Here is an 18,776-nt window from a genome sequence, read left to right as displayed (position 1 = left end):
TAAATTGAACTAGAAAGGCTGTACAGAGCTGTAGCCAGACCTTTGTGCAAAATGTTTATGTTAAAGACTACTGTTAAATATTGTGGTACATTTTCAGCTTTAGCTGAAAAGGATTTCTTCTCTCCACGCTATTTTTGGACTAGTAGGAATATCAGGAGTAATTTGAAGATTCAAGAATTCCATAGCACCTCTTTTTACTATGTCATTCCTAAACACCCTTAAAAAGGTGTTTCTTAACTGTCTCCCAGTCTCCAGGTAAAGTGGGTCTGATAAAGCACAAGGTGTGTGTAGAAAGTGGTTACTTCTCTGGAGTCCTGTTAATTCACTCATTCTGTAAGAAACCTTAATGACCCACCTGTTTCTATGTTGTATACAGGGAAACCACCCCTAGAATTGGCGACATCCTTCAGAAATTGGCACCTTTCCTTAAGATGTATGGAGAGTATGTGAAGGGATATGACAATGCAATGGAATTGGTTAAAAACATGACAGAGCGGATCCCCCAGTTCAAATCAGTGGTCGAAGAAATTCAGGTAATAGGACTATTTTGGTCAAGGATATAAATTAATTTTTTCATATAAATTTTAAGGTTTTCTAGATCTGCAGTTTCTATCTAGAGATCTGTGTGAGCTGTCTAGCCAAATCTTAGTCTACTCTGAAGTATGCAGAAATCATCTCTGCAAAATTAAAGACTTCAGTATAATATTGTTGGATACATGCCATGTACTAAGCAATGAGTTCTCCATTTGCTTTGGAGACCAGCAGAGGCTGGCTTTATCTGGGCCCACAGAGTTTTACAGAGTTTCCATTCAGGTCTGCGCCTGCCACGCTTCCTTTCAGAAGCTGAAATGTTAGAATGAATATAAAGAATGATTGCTATCAACACTGAAACTTTGGAAACGTCATTATTCAGTTTCTTGTCATCTGTTATCCATATCCTGACTTTTTTCCTTTTCTCCAAACCTAAATACCACATTTTAATAATACCATAGTAATTTTCACTTGATTCTCTAGTCAACATTGTTAATAGATTATTCTTTGATAACAATTTAAATATTGAAAAGGAATTCTTTAGATCATGTAAGATTCCTGGGGCAGGGAGTAACAATGACATTTTCCGTTTTACTTACATATTTTTCCCCCAAGTCAGTCTTTAGAATGGGTGAACTTAATTCTGTTCTTAAATCTCTGCCCCCAACCCACTTACAATGAATATCTTCCTTTGCTTCTTAACAATCAGTTTGGGACTATTATATCATCTACTAGTTTACATTTCTCCTATGAAATAAAGTTTATATTCTAATTAAATGGAAATAATGAAAAAAAGCTACATTGAACAGTTGTGTTCCAGGCAATAACTTCCCTAGAGACTTTCCCAGAGACTGATCTTAACTTTCATAGCCTTTAATCTTTTATGTAATTTTTTTAAAGTTATCTTAATTTAAGAGGCTTATAATATGTATTTCTTTGTCATCCTTAACTTTATTGCAGTCTGGGTTTCTTATGACTTTTGTGAAGATTAAATAAAATAAATCAGGTAATGCATTAGTACAGCACTTGGTACCAGAGAGGCACTTTGTAAATGCAAGTTTCTGCTGCCAACTGATCTTTCTGGTTGTTGTGATCTCCTAAACTCTAAATCTACTGGTGTTCTTAAAACCTCATCCTCCCTGAGCTCTCCTTCATTATTTGACACTGCCATCCTCCCCCTTCACTCCTTCCTTCTGCTTGCTCTGGGCTCGTTTGTTCTTTTTCCTAAGTTTTCTTAAGGTGGAGGCTTGAAATGTTTACCTGAGACTTATTTTCTGATAAAGGTATTTAAAGCTATAAATTTCCCTCTAAGCATTGTTTTAGCCGTGTTCCATGAATTTTTATATGTTTTGTTTTCATTCAGGTCAAAGTATTTTCTAATTTCCTTTGTGAATTCTTCTTTGACCCATGGATTATTTAGTTGTGTGGTGTTTAATTTTCAAATATTTGGGAATTTTCCAGTTTTATTCTGTTGGTTTCTAATTCTCTTGTGGTTAGAGAATGTATGATTTCAACATTTCACATTTATTAAGACGTGTTTTATGGCATAGTATACAGTCTATGCTGGAGAATGTTCCATGTGTGTTTGAAAGATATGTATATTCTGCAGTTGTTGAGTGTTCTATTTATATCACCGATGTCAAGTTGACTGATGGTGTTGTTCAGGTATTCTATATCCTTGCTTATTTTCTGTTTAGTTGTTCTATCAGTTACTGAGTGACGGTCTTGAAATCTCCAGATAGTATTGCTGAACTGTCTATTCCTCCTTTGAATTTCGTCAGTTTTTCTTCATCTATTCTTTAGGCTCTGTTAGGTGTATATGGATTTATAATTGTTATAACTCCCTATTGATCCTCTTATTATTATGAAATGCCCTTATTCGACTCTGGTAATATTTTAAGTGTATTTTATCTGATATTAATATAGTCATTTCAGCTCTCTTAGTTACTGTTTTCATAGCTTACTTTTTCATTTTACCTATTTGTATTTCTTAATCTAAGGCATATCGTTTGTAGCCATCATAAAGTTGTATCTTGCCCTTTTATCCATAGGTCGATATTGTTGATGTCATCCCACAAGTTTCTACTTTGAAGTCTTTGTCTGCTAAATCTAATATCTGAAGACACTCAGAAACAATGTCTTTTAACTTCCTTTTTTCTTCAGTATATTTCATACTTTCCTATCTCTTTGCATATCTCATAATATTTTGCTGATTATCAGACATTTTAGAAAATCTATTGTAGCAACTCTGGATTCCAATTCACCCTTCCCCTGAAAGTGGTTGTTGTTGCTTTTGATTCTTTGCTTTTAAATCTATCTCCCCTATGGTGTATCGTCACTCATGCTTCTGCTTAGTGTTTCTGTTAATATTCTTGTTTTTATTTGTAAACCTGGCTTTCTAGGGATTATCCCTATATTTGTATAGGTTAGTGGCCAACCAGTTATTGGACAGAGGCTGTGGTCAACTATCTGGAGCAAGTAAGACTTCTGACCTCTGTTGATGGACCTGTCTATGGGTAGGACAGTACATTTAAGGTTCAGGCCTTTTTCAGGACTGCTGGACTCTTTCATATCTCCTATTTGCAGGTATACAGCCTCAGGTCCTGCCAGGAAAGTGTGCTGGCTCTCCATTCTCTGCTGTGCATTCAAATACCCTCAGCAAGAATATGATTACCCTACCCACAACCTCAGGCCCTTGCCCTCCTCACTGACCCACCTCAGAGATCTTCATTTCCACTGACAGTATTGCTAGGTGTGAATACCTCCCGTCGCTCCAAATTGAATGATTCTTCTTCAGCCTTAGCAGAAAAGTTGCCAGTCTCAGCTTGTTCCACCCCAGCAAAACCTTTATGCTGCCTGAGTGAGGGGAGGGTTGGGAGCAGCCCAGGCCATAATACCACAGATTCTCACTGGTCTTACCCAAAGTTCAGAAATTTTAAAAACGTGAACACTTTTCAGATTGTTATGGGCCTTTGGTCGATTTTCTACATGCTGAAATGGCGATTTTATCAATTTTGTCCAGTTTTATAGTTATTTTTACAGGAAGGATTTGCCATTCTCACTCAACCATAGCCAGAAGTCTTGCCTCTTTCCCTTCACTCCTTTCTGGGAAATCTCTTTTCTCCTATGATTAAGCACTCCTTCTTTGATACTTTCACTACCAGTCCCTTCTGCTAGCTGAGATATGGGCAGAGCACAAGGTTTGTGTTCCACAGTTTTCTTTCTCTTTATACCCTCGGCGATATCCTATTTCCCTAGGTCTCTAACCATTATGTATATACAGATGCCTCCAGGATCTGTATTTCTAGTCTAGTCCTCTAACCCCAAACTCCAGTCACAAATTAAATGCTGGCCACAAAATTCTGTTTGGACACCTTTTTATCAAAACAAAGTCAACATGTTCCATTTATATCTTTAGCTCTCAAACATTTCTTCCATCATACTTATTTTGTGCCTTACACAGAGTAAGTAATAAATATTTTGACACGTGATTGAATTTATTGGATGGCACGATTATTCTGTAATTCACCAGAGTTTCACAATTTGGCCTTATCTTTGATTTGTCACTTTTCCTGATTCTCTATATCCATTCATTTGCCTGTTAGGTAATGTATTCAAGGTGCTTGCCTAGTGCTGTTGCACAGTAAGTAATCACTAAATAACTGTGATGTTGGTGATAGTTATTGTTTTATCAAATCTTAAAATTCTGTCTCAGCAATGTCTATCTTCTTCATATTATGAGGAAATGACAGGGAACAGGAAATGACACAGGGTTGTGAAAAGAGTGGTGGTTTGGGAATCAAATAACCTAATTTAGAACCTTAGTCTGTCACAGCCACTTCATCTTAGAAAACTCCTCTGAATTCTCTGAGCCACAGTTTCTTCATGTAAAAATTTTGAGATTAGTAATATTTTTCTGGATATATATGTATATATGACAGGTTAGTTGTGGAAAATCAAGTGAGATAATTAAACTTAAAAAATTAGTATTTTACACTTTGTATGGAAGCTATTATTCCCTCAGCTTCCATGCTTAGTACTTTCTTTTTGGTCTACAATAATAAGTTCTAAACTAGTTTCCCCACATCCCCCTAAAGCCACACTGCAGTAACATTAATTTTAATGGAGCTAAGCTCTAATGATATTACTCCCATGGACAAAAACTTGTACTGGATGAAGCAAATCTAAACTCAACTCATCCCAGCAGTGAAGGCCCTTGGCATTATTATCCCAGATTACCTGTTCTTCCTTATACCCTCTTCTCCTATAAATATCTTATTTTTCAACAAAATCCAACTGTTTCCTTTTGCAGAACATGTTTCATGCCCCACTGTCCCCTCCGTGTGGACTGGCCCCTGCTCTTCCTCACTTTTTACCCACCAAAGCCTGCACCCAACAGAGGTAGTGTTAAGTGCTCTCTTCCCTGTGAAGCCTTTAGTTACTTGTTTGCTTTAAATGCAAATATCACGTCTTATTATAACTGTTAAGACTATTATTCTTAATATACCCTGCAGTGCCTTGATCATGATATGAGTTCAGTAAATATTTAATGGGATTTCTCCTTTGTTTAGTATGAATAAGAACACATCTTATTTTTCAAATAATCTTTTCCTTTTCTTATGTTGACAGCTTATTGAAAGCAAGTGCGGTGGACTCAATTTTTCCCAAAGAAAAGGGGATCTATTTACAGAGTTTAGTTTCTAATGAAAAGAATGCCTCGACTTAATGAAATATAAAAATTTTCTGACACATAATTAGATGCCAGATCTTGTCATTCGTCTGTGTGGTTAAGTTCAAAGGAAATGATATTTATGGTAACCTTATTATGAAATAGTTTCTGCTCAGGCCAAAGTTATATAATATAGTTCTGCTTAATGAACCTTATTAAGTAGTTGCTTCTTTTTGAAAATAATCTGGTGTACAATTTAATAATGTGACTTTCACAAACCCTTGTAGTGACCACTTGAAGTGGTTGCCAGCAATTTGGAATTTTCTTGCTTAAAATTCTGCTAACATTAGACTAATGGTTCTCAGACTTTAATGTTACAAGAATCTGGGGTGTTGTTAAGTGTATATTCTCAGGCCTCATCTACAAAGAGTGTGGTTTACTAGATTGGAGTCAGGTTCAGAAATCTGCATTTTTAACAGCACTCCGGATATATCTCATGCAAATGATCCACAGACCACACTTTGTAGAAAAAGTGTGCCCTTGATGAAAGCTCTGCATTCTAGTGAGTTTTTAGACTACCTAGCCTAATTTTTAAATGTTTCTGTAATATCGTTTCTTATTGCAGAAACAGAAAATCTGTGGGAGTTTGACTTTACAGCATCATATGCTAGAACCTGTTCAGCGGATACCCCGGTATGAGCTCCTCCTTAAGGATTACCTCAGAAAATTGCCGCCGGACTCCCTGGACTGGAATGATGCTAAAAGTAAGTGTTTTTGCTTTTGCTTTTCTTTTCCCCCCAGTGTGGGATAAGCAAGTGGCCAAGCAGCCTAGTGATTCGGAAGGGAAATATGATTCACAATCACTTTCATAAAATATTGCTGCTGGAAAATAATCTCACTGCAAGTTGTTATCAACACCTCCATTAGGCAAGTCACATTTGAGCCAAAAACACAAATTTAAAGCAATACAAATCACGTTTCTCGTTCTGGTTTCACATTAGTAGTTAACTTGGAAATAAACTATAGTCTTTCTTAGAGACATCTGGAATAGTAATACACAATTACCTTCTCACAGGAAGACTAGAACCATTCAGAATTACTGGTGCTGCTGGGTTAATTAAATAGGTTGATGAATACCAAGAGAGCTAAGATGACATTTACTGTGTAAAAATAACCTAAGCAAAATTGACCCTGTCTTCCCCACCACTACCAGAAGGGAGAGTGGTGCTTCTTAGTGTCAGATAGCATTTTCCCTAAGAAAACTTTATTCCCATTCTGTTAGTTGTCTTTTATTTTTTCATTAGGTCAGAATGCAAATGCTTTTTTAAAGCTCAAGAGCTTCAATAATACTTTTTCTTATTGTCTTTTAAAATCAATTAACTTTGAAGGAATGAATGAAAATTTAAGAAATAGAAATGATAATCTACAAGTACTAACAATACTGGCACATAATCTTAAAACACTGCTACTTTCCCTAATTTATTTTCTATTATGAAATATGTGAACCTTGGTGAGAGATGAGGAACACGAAACAGTCTTTGGTCTTGGATCCCGAATCTTTTCTTGAACACAGGCTGTCTTTGACATCCCATCATTCAAGCAACTTGATGACCATAGGAACTTCTCTTCTCCCCTCTTTCCATACATAGTTTAGAACTACCCTGACTTGCCATCTTCCCCAGCCCACTGCTTCCTAGGAACTAGGCCTCATCCCCACCTTGTACCATTCTGGCCTAATGTTTGGTTTTAGTGGCAGAACTAGTGGTGGAATTGGAGGTGGAATCACTACTGCTGTTCCTCCAACCCATCTTATTTGTCTCCCTCTACCCTGGGTCCTGTATCAAATGCATAGAATTACTGAAATCAGGATAGTTCTCTAAAATGTAAATAAAATTTAGTTTCTTCTACACTCAAATACTTTGACTTCCTTTAGGTGGCTGTGCCAAAAATGAAAAAGTTGGTGACATAGTAGGGAATTTTATTGCTCTTTGTGTTTTCACATTGCTATTTACACAGAAATTCTAAGGAAATTACAAAAGAAGGGCTTTTAACAGTGGGGGTAGGGGAAAGCAAAAAAAAAAGTACATTCTGCAACATGATGACCATAACTAATGTCACTGAGTTGTACATGTAAAAAAATGTTGAAATGGCAAATATTTAGATATGTATGTGCGTGTGTGTACGCACACACACACACACAGTGTACATTCTGTTTATCAGTGGAACAAAGAAAACAGAAAATTTGGTCCAGAAGTGATGGGGTGTTGTGGTAACAGAATTAAGCAGGCCAGTATTCACAAGACAGAAAAGAAAGAAAGAACAGTACATGATAAGGATTGAGGACTACACCCGGGGATTGATCCAGCAGGAGGCCTCAGCTTCCACAGCTCTTCGGCAGTCCCTGGAGCTTCTACCTTTCCCTTGCCAAAGAGTTCTCATTCCCATCTCTCATCAGCACATGCTCCAGCAACAAAACCCTCCATCCACACTGGCATCAGAAGATTCCCTTTCACCTGACTGAGGCTAGACCTCTGGGGGCATTTTCCCAGAGAGAGCTGGTGGTTAGTTTGCTTCTAAAACTAGTAAAATGTTACTGCTGAAATGCTGTTTCTGAGTGGAAGACCTAGATTCAAATTCAAACCCTCCAATAATTTATTGTGTGAACTTAACCAAGTCACATCACCTTGCTGTTTTCTTCATCTGCCAAATAGAGCTAATATACTTGCCATTTAAGGTTGTGTATAATTGATATCATGTATATGAAAGCACCTGGCAAAGTGCTTTTCACTTAGTGTGCATGGTAAATATGTATTAATTTTAAAGGTATGTTATGAATTAAATACACCTGTGAGCCTAATAATTATGTATGACTTCTTATGAGGAAATATGCTTCAAGTTCCAAATAATCTGCTTCCATATGAACTCCTGAAAGTATACAGTTTATAAATATTAATTGCCCCTACTTTTATCATATGTCTTTGGTCTCGGATTTCTCCCTATTTTAGTGTTTATGTTATTCAGCTATCTAGTAGTGTAGTAGGGACAAAGCATATTTATTTACTTTTCTTTTTTTCCCATTTAGAATCACTTGAAATTATATCTACTGCAGCAAGCCATTCTAATAGTGCAATAAGAAAAATGGTAAGTGGTTTTCAGAGGAGACAGGCACCTACTGGTTAGATAATTGTCAATAACATAGACTCCAATTTTTTGTAGGTTTAGACCAAGATGAATTGACATAGGTGAACAACAACAGAATGTTCATAAAATGTTTAGTGCTGTATGGAATAATCATCTCCCCTCTTCTCCAAGGTTTCATTATGCTGATAACTGATGTATTTTATACCAATATTCATGCTTATTCCCAATCCCTTCTGAAGTAGCCAAATTTTAGGTAAAGTTATAGTATTAGTAAAGCTACTTAAGTTGAAACCTTCTTATATTTGATCTTGTTATGTCTTGTTTTAATTTCCTAGGAGAACCTAAAGAAGCTCTTAGAGATTTATGAAATGTTGGGAGAAGGGGAAGACATTGTAAATCCTTCAAATGAACTCATAAAAGAAGGACAGATCCTCAAATTAGCTGCTCGGAACACATCAGCGCAAGAACGCTACCTTTTCTTAGTGAGTATTTTAATGTGAGCAAGTCCCATAAGACTAATTCATAAATGTTGTTGTATGTATATATCTTGGAAAAGAAGGATGCTTGCTTGCTCACCAAGGCAATTACATATAACCTGGTTTAGTCAACAATGTCAGTATTCCATGTAAGTGAATGTTCTCAGTAACTGAAACTTGTTCTTTCTGGGACCAAAATCTTTTAAGTACTTTAGTGTAATTTTTCTGTGCAGCTTACTTGTGTAATTTATTTCTCTACTATATATTGAAGACAATTTAACCGTTTTATGACGATCGTAGCCATCAGTATGTATGTGGAATATGAAATACTTTCTGAAATCTTCCTTTTGCATGTTTCAGATTTTCTCTTTCCTTTCATTCTGACAGGCTAGTGTGTACCATTTCCTGGATATTCTGGCCACATATATTTCCTGACAGCAGTTCTCCTCTTCCTTCTTGTTGTTGAGTACCATCGAGTTGATTTTCAGCTCATAGTGACCCCATGTGACCGAGTAGAACTGCCCTATAGGGTTTCCTAGGCAGTAACCTTTCAGGAGCAGATCACCAGGTCTTTCTCTTGCAAAGCTACTGGGTGGGTTTGAACTACCAAACCTTTCAGGTAGCAGCCTAGTGCTTAACTGTTGGGCAACCAGGGTTCCTTGTTTTCCTCCTAACCCTCTCTTAATCACTACTTCTCAGCTTATCTTTTTGGGTTAAAGAAGTAGGAACATTAAAAGACTTGTGCCTAAAATATCTATGAGAAAAGTACATGAGCTCGCTACATAGTTCCTTTTCATGTGTCCTGCTCTCTGCAAACAGTTCTTATCTTTTCCTTCAATTTCTTGAAATTACAGTTAATCTAGGGTTTATCTCAAGTATAAGAGCTCTTGCTGGGGCATTCAAGCTATTATTAAGTCTCTGTTCACATGGTCTTTATTCATTGTTATCCTAATGAATTCCAGTTTGTTTCTGTATCTAATGAGATGAAAGTCATGATAGCTAACATTAAGAATGCAATAAATGTTAGTTATTGTTATAATTGTTATTATAGAAAAAGAAACAGAGGCACAATGGTAAAGAAACTGCCCAGTGACTGGCTCCAAAACATTCACAGGCTGTTATTTACATCTGACTTTTTTGCTGCAAAAGTCATCTTACCAACATAGAATGAGTTGTTGGAAGCCTAGAGGATTCTGTCATCTGATTCCAGCCATTCTCGAAAGGAAAACTTACAAGAACTAATTGTCATGCAGAGGAATGTTCACTGTCTGTTTTGTTGCTGTTGTTTTTTAAAGAACATTTGGTTACCACATGACCCAGCAATTCCACTCCTAGGTTGTATAACTTGAGAGTTGAACCCAAGAGAATTGAAAACATACGTCCACACAAAAACTTGTACATGAGTGTTCATAGCAGCATTATTCATAATAGCTCAAAATTAGAGAGAACCTAAATGTTCATTAACTTATTAAGGAATAATCAAAATGTAGTATGTCCATACAATGGATATTATATAGTAATAAAAAGGAATGGAGTACTGATTCATGCTAAAACCCGGACACACAGATGAACCTTGAAAACGTTACGCTAAGTGACAGAAGCCAGTCACAAAATGCTGCATATTGAATGATTCCATTAATATGAAATGTCCAAAATGGGCAAATGTGTAGAGACAGAAAGTAGATTAGTGGGGTGCCTCGGGCTGCTGTAGAGGGAGGAAATGAGTATGGAGGTTTCATTTGGGGGTGATGAAAATGTTCTGGAACTACACAGTGATGATGATTATACAAGTTATGATTGTACTAAAAATCATGAATTATACATTTTAAAAAGGAGCCCTGGTGGCACAGTGGTTAAGTGCTCAGCTGCTAATTGAAAGGTCAGCAATTAGAACCCGCCAGCTGCTCTGGAGGAAAAAGATGTGACAGTCTACCTCGATAAGGATTTCAGCCTTGGAAATCTTATAGGGCAGTTCTGCTCTGTCCTACAGAGTCGCTATGAGTTGGAATCAACTCGACAGCACTTTTAATAGGATGAATTTTATGGTCTGTAAATTCTATTACAATAATTAAAAAAAGAATATTTACAGATATTATTCAAATTAACTATAAAAATCCTCATTCACGCTAAATAGAATTATTTTACCTTTCACAGATAGCACAAAGACCTTAATATAAACCAAGGACTTTTTATTTTCAGTCATGTCAGGGTTCAGAGCTCTGGTTTATCCTAAGCAAAATCCCTGGAAGTCAATGCCTTCTTTTCCTTGTCTATACCCTACCTTTAGGTACTTGGTTTACTTTCTTTTCTCTTCTTCCTCATTAGTGTTACAGTTTCCATAGTTAAACTTTTAGCTCTGTGTCTAACCAATTGTCTTGGTTTATTTTTCGCATTTGAAAATTATTCTGGAAATAGTTTGAGGTTGAATAGCTTGATACAGAGCCAAATTAGGCAGCTACTTGGAAGACAAATGGCAAAGCGCCTTCAGGGAATACAGCAATGGTGACTTTGAGGAAAGGACCCATCTTGTTCCAGTTATAAGCTATCAAACATATCATGCCAATACCTCCCACGAGAATGGAGTCACATGGCAAGAATTTTTGGAAAGCCACATTCATCTTTTAAAGACCATCTTAGAAACATTTCCTGTGTTGTGTTCATTCTTTTCAATCTGCCCTCTTTGGGACTATACTTGTCACAGAATCTCTCTTCTCTCCTGCAGACTTTTATTCCCACTGAGCTTCTTGTTTCTTTTATATGAAGAAACTTCAGAAGTACCATTTTTTATTTTCCTATCTCTCTAGAAAGAAAATGGGGGCTAGTTTTCTATGTTCTATTCTGGGAATATTATATATGTCTGAAAGGTGAAATTATATTTAGAATCTGACTTCAGCTTTGAAATGATCTTCAAGTGTTTGCATATTTGCTTGCCTTCATACCATACTTTTTCACCATTTTATATTAATGTAAGGTAACTCTGTTGACTGTAAATAACCATACTTGGCATCTGAATGTTAAAAAAAAAACCAAATTATTCCATTAGAATAATTTCATTAATAATAATTCCATTATTCCATCATTGACCTTTTGAAGGTGTTCTATTCCTTATTTCCTTGTCACTTGACATACACAATTTTTTTTTTTTTCTTTCTTTTTCCTTATTTAAGCTTTGAACACAGATGATGCACTGGAAATTTTCTCCAACAATATACTATTCTAAAACAAATTTTAATGAAATTGTCACCGGTGAAAACATGGAATTAAATTATTTCAATCAAATAAATATGTTTTAAGAGGCTTGAAATAAATAGTTGAAGAATACCAGAAATTGAGGAAGGGGAACTTCCCTAAGTTTTTAATGAAGTTGAGACTTGCTTTTCTAGGTTTTATCACAATCTGGGACTTACTAGAAATTTGCTTGCCAATAAGAGATTGCTTTGTCTAGAGCTACTTCTGAGCTCTGGGCAGGGAAAAGGAAATTTCCTATCCTGAAAGGGAAAGTAGATCTACTTCATGCTCTAACTTCTTCTTTCAGTGGTAGGGGAAGCCCAAAGAGAAGTAATTTTCTATGTGGAAGGTGATGGTGGCTTTTGCTACAGGAGCAGAGTTTATGGAGGGAACAGGGCTAGCTACCTAATTCGTTTAGGTACATGGCATCTACTTCTTTGCAAGCAACATTTTATATCTGCAAAAGGTCTCACCATCACCTCTAGGAAAAAGAAGAAGGATATTTATTGTGATTGGAGTTACATAAGATTAACATAGCATTATTAACCATTTAGACTACAAAGTCCTACTTAGAAAGAATATAATGGGGGAATGTAGTCCTGAGAGCATGAGAAGGAAAGAGAAACATATATATTTAAACGGTAGTCTGTCATCTTGTATGGGCATAACTACAAAAGGCAAATGCTAAGAACCTCTACATTCATGGACGTATGTTTCAATAAAATAACAAGACTTTGCTGAACTTTATAAAGACAGTTTGAATACACCCACTCCTCACTTATCAACATGGTTAGGGTCCAAAGACCAGGTCATTATGCAAAAATTGGCATTATGTGAAAATGGCGGATGGCCACATCAGATTCACAAAATAAAACATGACCCCATCATTGCACAACTGCCAAATTACACCATTACATAACTGCCAAACCACTGAGAATCCTGGCCTAGCCAAGTTGACATATAACCTCAACCATCACAGCCAGCATTATTCTTTCTGCACTTTGGCAGTCACCACCATCAGATGTACGTCGTTAATGCACAAAATAGTTGGATAGTAGATTTTTTTACTATTGTCATAAATACAAAATGTTGGATAAAGAGATAGTTGATAAGCGAGGAGTTGGTGTACAAGTATCGGATAACTCAGAATTTTATATCATGACATTATATCTGTCACTTAGTTTGCTGAAACAATGAACCAGTTCGGTTACTCTTGATGGCTTAGTAGTGTAAGTGCTGTCCATTTTGTTGGAGGCTCTGCAGTTCCTGTAGCAGCCCCAGCCTTGACCAAATCCCTCTTAAGAAGGCCTTGATAGAAGAGAGAAAGAAATGTTAGCATGAAAACTTAGTAAGGAAGCTTTTGCTTTAATCAAGCAGTAACATTGGTGATGCAAACTTTCCAGAGTTTTTTCAAATCTCTAAATCTTATACACTACAATGAGGTTGTGAGTGCCACACTCAGAATACAGTGGATGGTTAATGTAATATGTTAGCCATTAATGTCCTCTTCCACTCTTCCAGAAATGTACATGTGAAATGTGATACTGGGATTTACATGATAAAATGTATTTAGTGTCTTTTTATTTCTGCATTAACCAATGTGGAACTGAAATTTATGACACTGGTTACAGGAAGTTACAAAATGATATACAAAAAAAACCTGGTGAGAACTTTGCTTTCAGAATGAGCACACGTGAACGGTGTCACATAAACATGTTAGAATATTTTTTAAATATCCATTGACACTTCATGGAAGTGTGTGGCTGAACAGAGGCCCTGGCAGGACTGGTCTGTACTCAGATCTCAGAGAAAGTGGAATTAGAAAACCTGGTTGAATTTAAGCACTTATACATGCAAAGCACTCTTCTAAACACTTCATGTTTGTTTCCTCATTTAATCTTCTCAACAGCCTGTGACTCTTACACAGAATGATCCTGAGGCATAAGAGGTTACACAACCCATAAGAAGTACAGTGGGGTCCTGAATGATTATAGTCAGGCCTCAGAGTCTACCTGCTAAATAGTACTTTGCTGATCTTGGCCATGTGCCTTAGTTTTTACCTAGGTTCTAGTGTGCTAGCCCCACATATGTAATGAAATGTGAACTAATAATTTGGCAATTTTTTTTCAACTTAACATTTAACACTCCGGTAAAATATCTTCATATTATTCTTTTCCTGTAACAGCTGTTTTAGACTTTCCCCATAAGATACACAATTAAAATTTTGGTGTCTAAGGGCTTCAACTTACAAAGTTGAGAACTTCCGTTACTGGTATATGGAAGGTCCTTAATAAGTTGTTCCTAAATGTAGTTGAACTAATTTTCTTAAAGCAATAAAACAAAATGATGATTACTTCACTTAAATTTCAATAAAATAGTACAAGAACCAACGAAGGGAAATTTATGTTTAAAATTTTAAGAATATAATGATTTTGATAAAAGCATAATGGGGCTGTTGTAAAATCTTGAATGTTGTTGTTGTTAGGTGCCGTCGAGTCAGTTCCAACTCATAATGACCCTATGTACAACAGAACGAAACACGGCAAAGTCCAGCACCATCCTTAGCTTGTTGCTGTGCTTGAGCCCATTGTTGCAGCCACTGTGTCAATCCATCTCATTGAGGGTCTTCCTCTTTTTTGCTGACCCTCTACTTTACCAAGCATGATGTTCTTCTCCAGGGACTAGTCCCACCTGATAACATGTCCAAAGTATGTGAGATGAGGTCTCATCGTCCTCGCTTCTAAGGAGCATTCTGGCAGTACTTTTTCCAAGACAGGTTTGTTCATTTTGGCAGTCCATGGTATATTCAATATTCTTCACCAACACCATAATTCAAAGGCTTCAGTTCTTCTTCGGTCTTCCTTATTCATTGCCCAGCTTTCGCATGCATATGAGGTGATTGAAAATACCATGGCGTGGATCAGGTGCACCTTAATCCTTAAAGTGACATCTTTGCTTTTTAATACTTACTAAAGAGGCCTTTTGCAGCAGATTTGTCCAATGCAGTGCATCATTTGATTTCCTGACTGCTGCTTCCATGGGTGCTGACTGTGGATCCAAGTAAAACGAAATCCTTGACAACTTTGATATTTTTTCTGTTTATCATGATGTTGTTTATTGGTCAGTTGTGAGGATTTTTGTTTTGTTCATGTTGAGCTGTAATCCATACTGAAGGCTACAGTCTTTGATCTTCATCAGTAAATGCTTCAAGTTCTCTTCACTTTCAGTAAGCAAGTTTGTATCACCTGCATAACATAGGTTTTGATTCAAACATAATGGAACTATTGCAAAATCTTGAATGTAGTACTGAATAATTTAATAAGTTCAGTATAAAGTACCATATTCCTTGGAAATTCCTTGGAATTTATGCCCAAGGGTACTTTTGATTTTGATCTTTTTTCTGACTTTTCTTCATTTTCCTGTTTATTTGTGTGTGCTCTGCCTCTTTGCAGTTCAACAACATGTTGCTGTACTGTGTGCCCAGATTCAGCTTGGTGGGTTCTAAATTCACAGTTCGAACTAAGGTTGGCCTCGATGGAATGACGATTGTAGAGACTCACAATGAAGAATATCCACATACTTTCCAGGTATCTGGGAAAGAGAGAACACTGGAACTGCAGGCCAGGTAAGAGAACCATTCCTGTTGCACAGCTTTCTGAAAGCATCAGAATAAATCAAGGATAGAATGGTTCTGAGGGAAACCATTTGGAGGTAAATGGAGAAATATGAGCTCTTGAAAGTCAAGGATCTTGTCTTCCTCTCTTTTGATTCTTCTCAGATGCCTATGGTAGCTTTTCACAGAGAGTAAGCATTCAGTAAATTGAATTGAATTTTCATATTTACAAGGTACTCAGATAATCAAGTAGCTGGGAACAAGCCAGAATTTTGAGACTTGCAGGAAAACGTTTTGTTCCAATCCTTCCTCTCTTAAATCCCTCTTTATCATCCACAAATGTTTACTCATGCTTATTGTTCCATGCTAAATGTTGGAGACATAACTAAGAGTCCTTTAAAGGCTCTGCATTCAAGGAACTTCATGGCGCTTTAATGGAATGAAATGTCAGGAGGAGGCAGGATGGGAAGGGCCATTTGGAGCTCAGGCATGCTCTAGCAACGAGGACTACTGGAAGGAGTGGCACTTCTGTGTTTGCAATGCTTTATTGAGTGGAAGAGAAGGGGAGGGAGTTCCAGGTAACATCTCTCTGGCATAATCATGATTGAAAAAAGAAAATGTGAGAACCACTGCATGAAAGCATAGCTACCTTGTGCTTGAACCTCTGGAAGACAATCAGTGTTGTCAGGTATTGAAATATCAGCTATGAAGATATTTCAATGGGTAGTTTAGGAGCCATTTGTCCTATAAGCCTATCATGATGAAAATTTGGGTATTCCTGAAGGTCACAGATTAGAAGATTAAGCACTGACCCTGCTCTAATGGTGTCGAAACCCCAGAGTTCTTAGAATCAGAGAGCCTTTGTTCCTTTGCACCAGTAGCATGTGGTTCTGGTTGCTCAAGTGACTCCACCTAGATGTATGTACTTAAGTTACCACATGAGGGCTTAAACTTGAAACTTCAAAAAGAGAATAAATTCAATGGGTTGGAGAGAGATGCTGATGAAGAGTGAGCTACTTGTATCAGGTGGACACTTGAGACTGTGTTGGCATCTCCTGTCTGGAGGGGAGATGGGAGGGTAGAGAGGGTTAGAAACTGACAAAACCAACACGAAAGGAGAGACTGGAAGGAGGCAGTGGGCTGACTCATTAGGGGGATAGTAAGTGGGAGTATGTAGTAAGGTATATATAAGTTTATATGTGAGAGACTGACTTGATTTGTAAACTTTCACTTAAAGCACAATAAAAATTATTTTTTAAAAAAAAAGAGAATAAATTATTTTAGCAGGCACGATGGTTTTCCTACCTCACATCATGGTGGGAGGGGGGAATTTGGGTCCCAGCCACTCCAGCCTGAGGAAAGAACGCATGATGGTACACTGGAGGTTCCTAACATGAGTCCTCACTCTGATTAGCCTTCAGTGGCTGGTTCACTGAGTTATTGGCCCTGACAGCTAGGGGTGCTCATCAATAGTTCTGGTCATCATAGAAGTCCTCACTGCAGAAGGATAAAGGTGCTGCTCCCTCAGGAATCTCAGCATACTTCCAAATCTGCAAACCTGGGAGATGTGTGTGAACAGCAGGGAAGATATTACTAGGGAGACTTCAGCCACTTATCTCCAAGTTGCGCTATTTTCTCTCCAGGATGAGGCTATTAGTGAGGAATTTTCCTGCATATACACAGAACTTGCTTTGCACAGCTCTGATATGCAGTATGGGATACATTCCAGTTTGTATCAGAAACAGTCATGATTCCTTAAATTTCTTAATTTCCCTAATCTCCTTGTTCTAGCTATATTTATTATACAATGATAGTGAAGATGTTAATTATTTAAGTAATTACTATCATGAGTCTGTCCAGAATGGAAGCAGACATTGAAGGTCCTCAGAGGGACCTTCATGGAACCAAAAATTGGGTATATATTTGGCGTTGTTTAAAGAGAATTTGCTTCTGGAGCCAACTGGGAATAAAGAGTTCTGCATTTCTTGCTAAGGTTTTGAGTCAGCTTCAAGGCTGACCTCTTACACACTTAAGCTTCCTCTTCCACATTCAAAAGAATAAAAAACACTTACTGTGTTTTATATCATTTTTATTCAATGATTTTAAATTGCTAAATAGAAAAAAAATTATAATGATAAACTAAATAAACTAAACGCTAAAACAAAAAAGCATTAAAAACTTGTCAAATTTCTTTGTCTGCATTTAAAATGCTAGCAGCAGCTAGCGCTTAACTATGCTTCCAGGGCAACAGAGCTGATTTTGTGGTGGCGGGAAAAGACAGCAGGGAGAAAATCTTTTCAGAGGGCATGATTGAGGCCCCAGGTTCTTGGTCCAAGGAGCCCCAGGTGGACAGTAAGCAGTGTTCCGCTGGCAGGTGCAGGCTCCAGCAGCACCCTTGGCACATCATGGTGCCCAATAATAAATTTGTTAGAAAGATGGACGGTGTCACAGGAGCAGACCTCCAGCCAGATTCATGCATATTTCATACATGTGGGAACAAGGCGTGTGATACTCAAGCTGGAACTCAAACTTAGCCCTACCCTACCAAACACATGCAAACACCTCACTCGTCGAAAACTCCTTAAATTTGAAGATCTCACCCACTAAAGGACATCTTTCAAATATGGTATATGACAGTGGCAGCTACATAAAGCTACCTGCAAAGAAGATGAACTAAAGAAAATTTGCCTTAACAGGGAGATAGGGGACTTGACTAAAGTCATGGAATTTTTTTTCCCCACAGGAGAATTATTAAAAACTAGGGTCCATTAATCTGTTAAATCTCCTTCCTGTGGACATTAAAATTTTTTGTATGCTTTGCTTCATCTGTAATGGGTTAGGTATGATATTGCCTGAAGCCTCTTAGCAATAGGAAAATAAAATTGTTTATAAAAAAAATATTAACTAGCTCTCTAAGGCCTTAACAAAGATATTTTAGATTCTCACAGGATAATTGTAATCTTTTCTGAGATGGGCTGTGACTAGGGGCCTTTAATAGCCTTCATGTGCTTATGAAAAGGTAAACTGGAAGGCTAGTTGTTGACATCTGGTATAAAGCTAGATGTACATTATAGTGTATATATTATGTGTATATATATATATATAGTAGATAAATACT

At 37.1% G+C, this 18,776-nt stretch overlaps 1 protein-coding gene across 10 annotated transcripts in view; it reads left to right on the top strand.

Moving 5' to 3' along the window:
• The window catches only part of FGD4 (FYVE, RhoGEF and PH domain containing 4), a 158,564-nt gene that overhangs the window by 116,410 nt on the left and 23,378 nt on the right, over positions 1–18,776 (top strand). For 8 of the 10 annotated variants that reach the window (XM_023555245.2, XM_023555255.2, XM_010595746.3 and 5 more), the window contains 5 exons: positions 377–533; positions 5,826–5,964; positions 8,283–8,341; positions 8,677–8,823; positions 15,498–15,670. In XM_023555245.2, the coding sequence (XP_023411013.1) occupies positions 377–533; positions 5,826–5,964; positions 8,283–8,341; positions 8,677–8,823; positions 15,498–15,670 (675 nt within the window). Of the gene's footprint in view, positions 1–376; positions 534–5,825; positions 5,965–8,282; positions 8,342–8,676; positions 8,824–15,497; positions 15,671–18,776 lie in introns of those variants that run through there. The other 2 variants (XM_064284406.1, XM_064284408.1) reach the window with 2 other exon arrangements.

The sequence above is a fragment of the Loxodonta africana genome, chromosome 4, assembly GCF_030014295.1.
Source record: "Loxodonta africana isolate mLoxAfr1 chromosome 4, mLoxAfr1.hap2, whole genome shotgun sequence".
Taxonomy (NCBI): Eukaryota; Metazoa; Chordata; class Mammalia; order Proboscidea; family Elephantidae; genus Loxodonta; species Loxodonta africana.
This window is presented reverse-complemented; position numbering and strand designations above follow the sequence as displayed.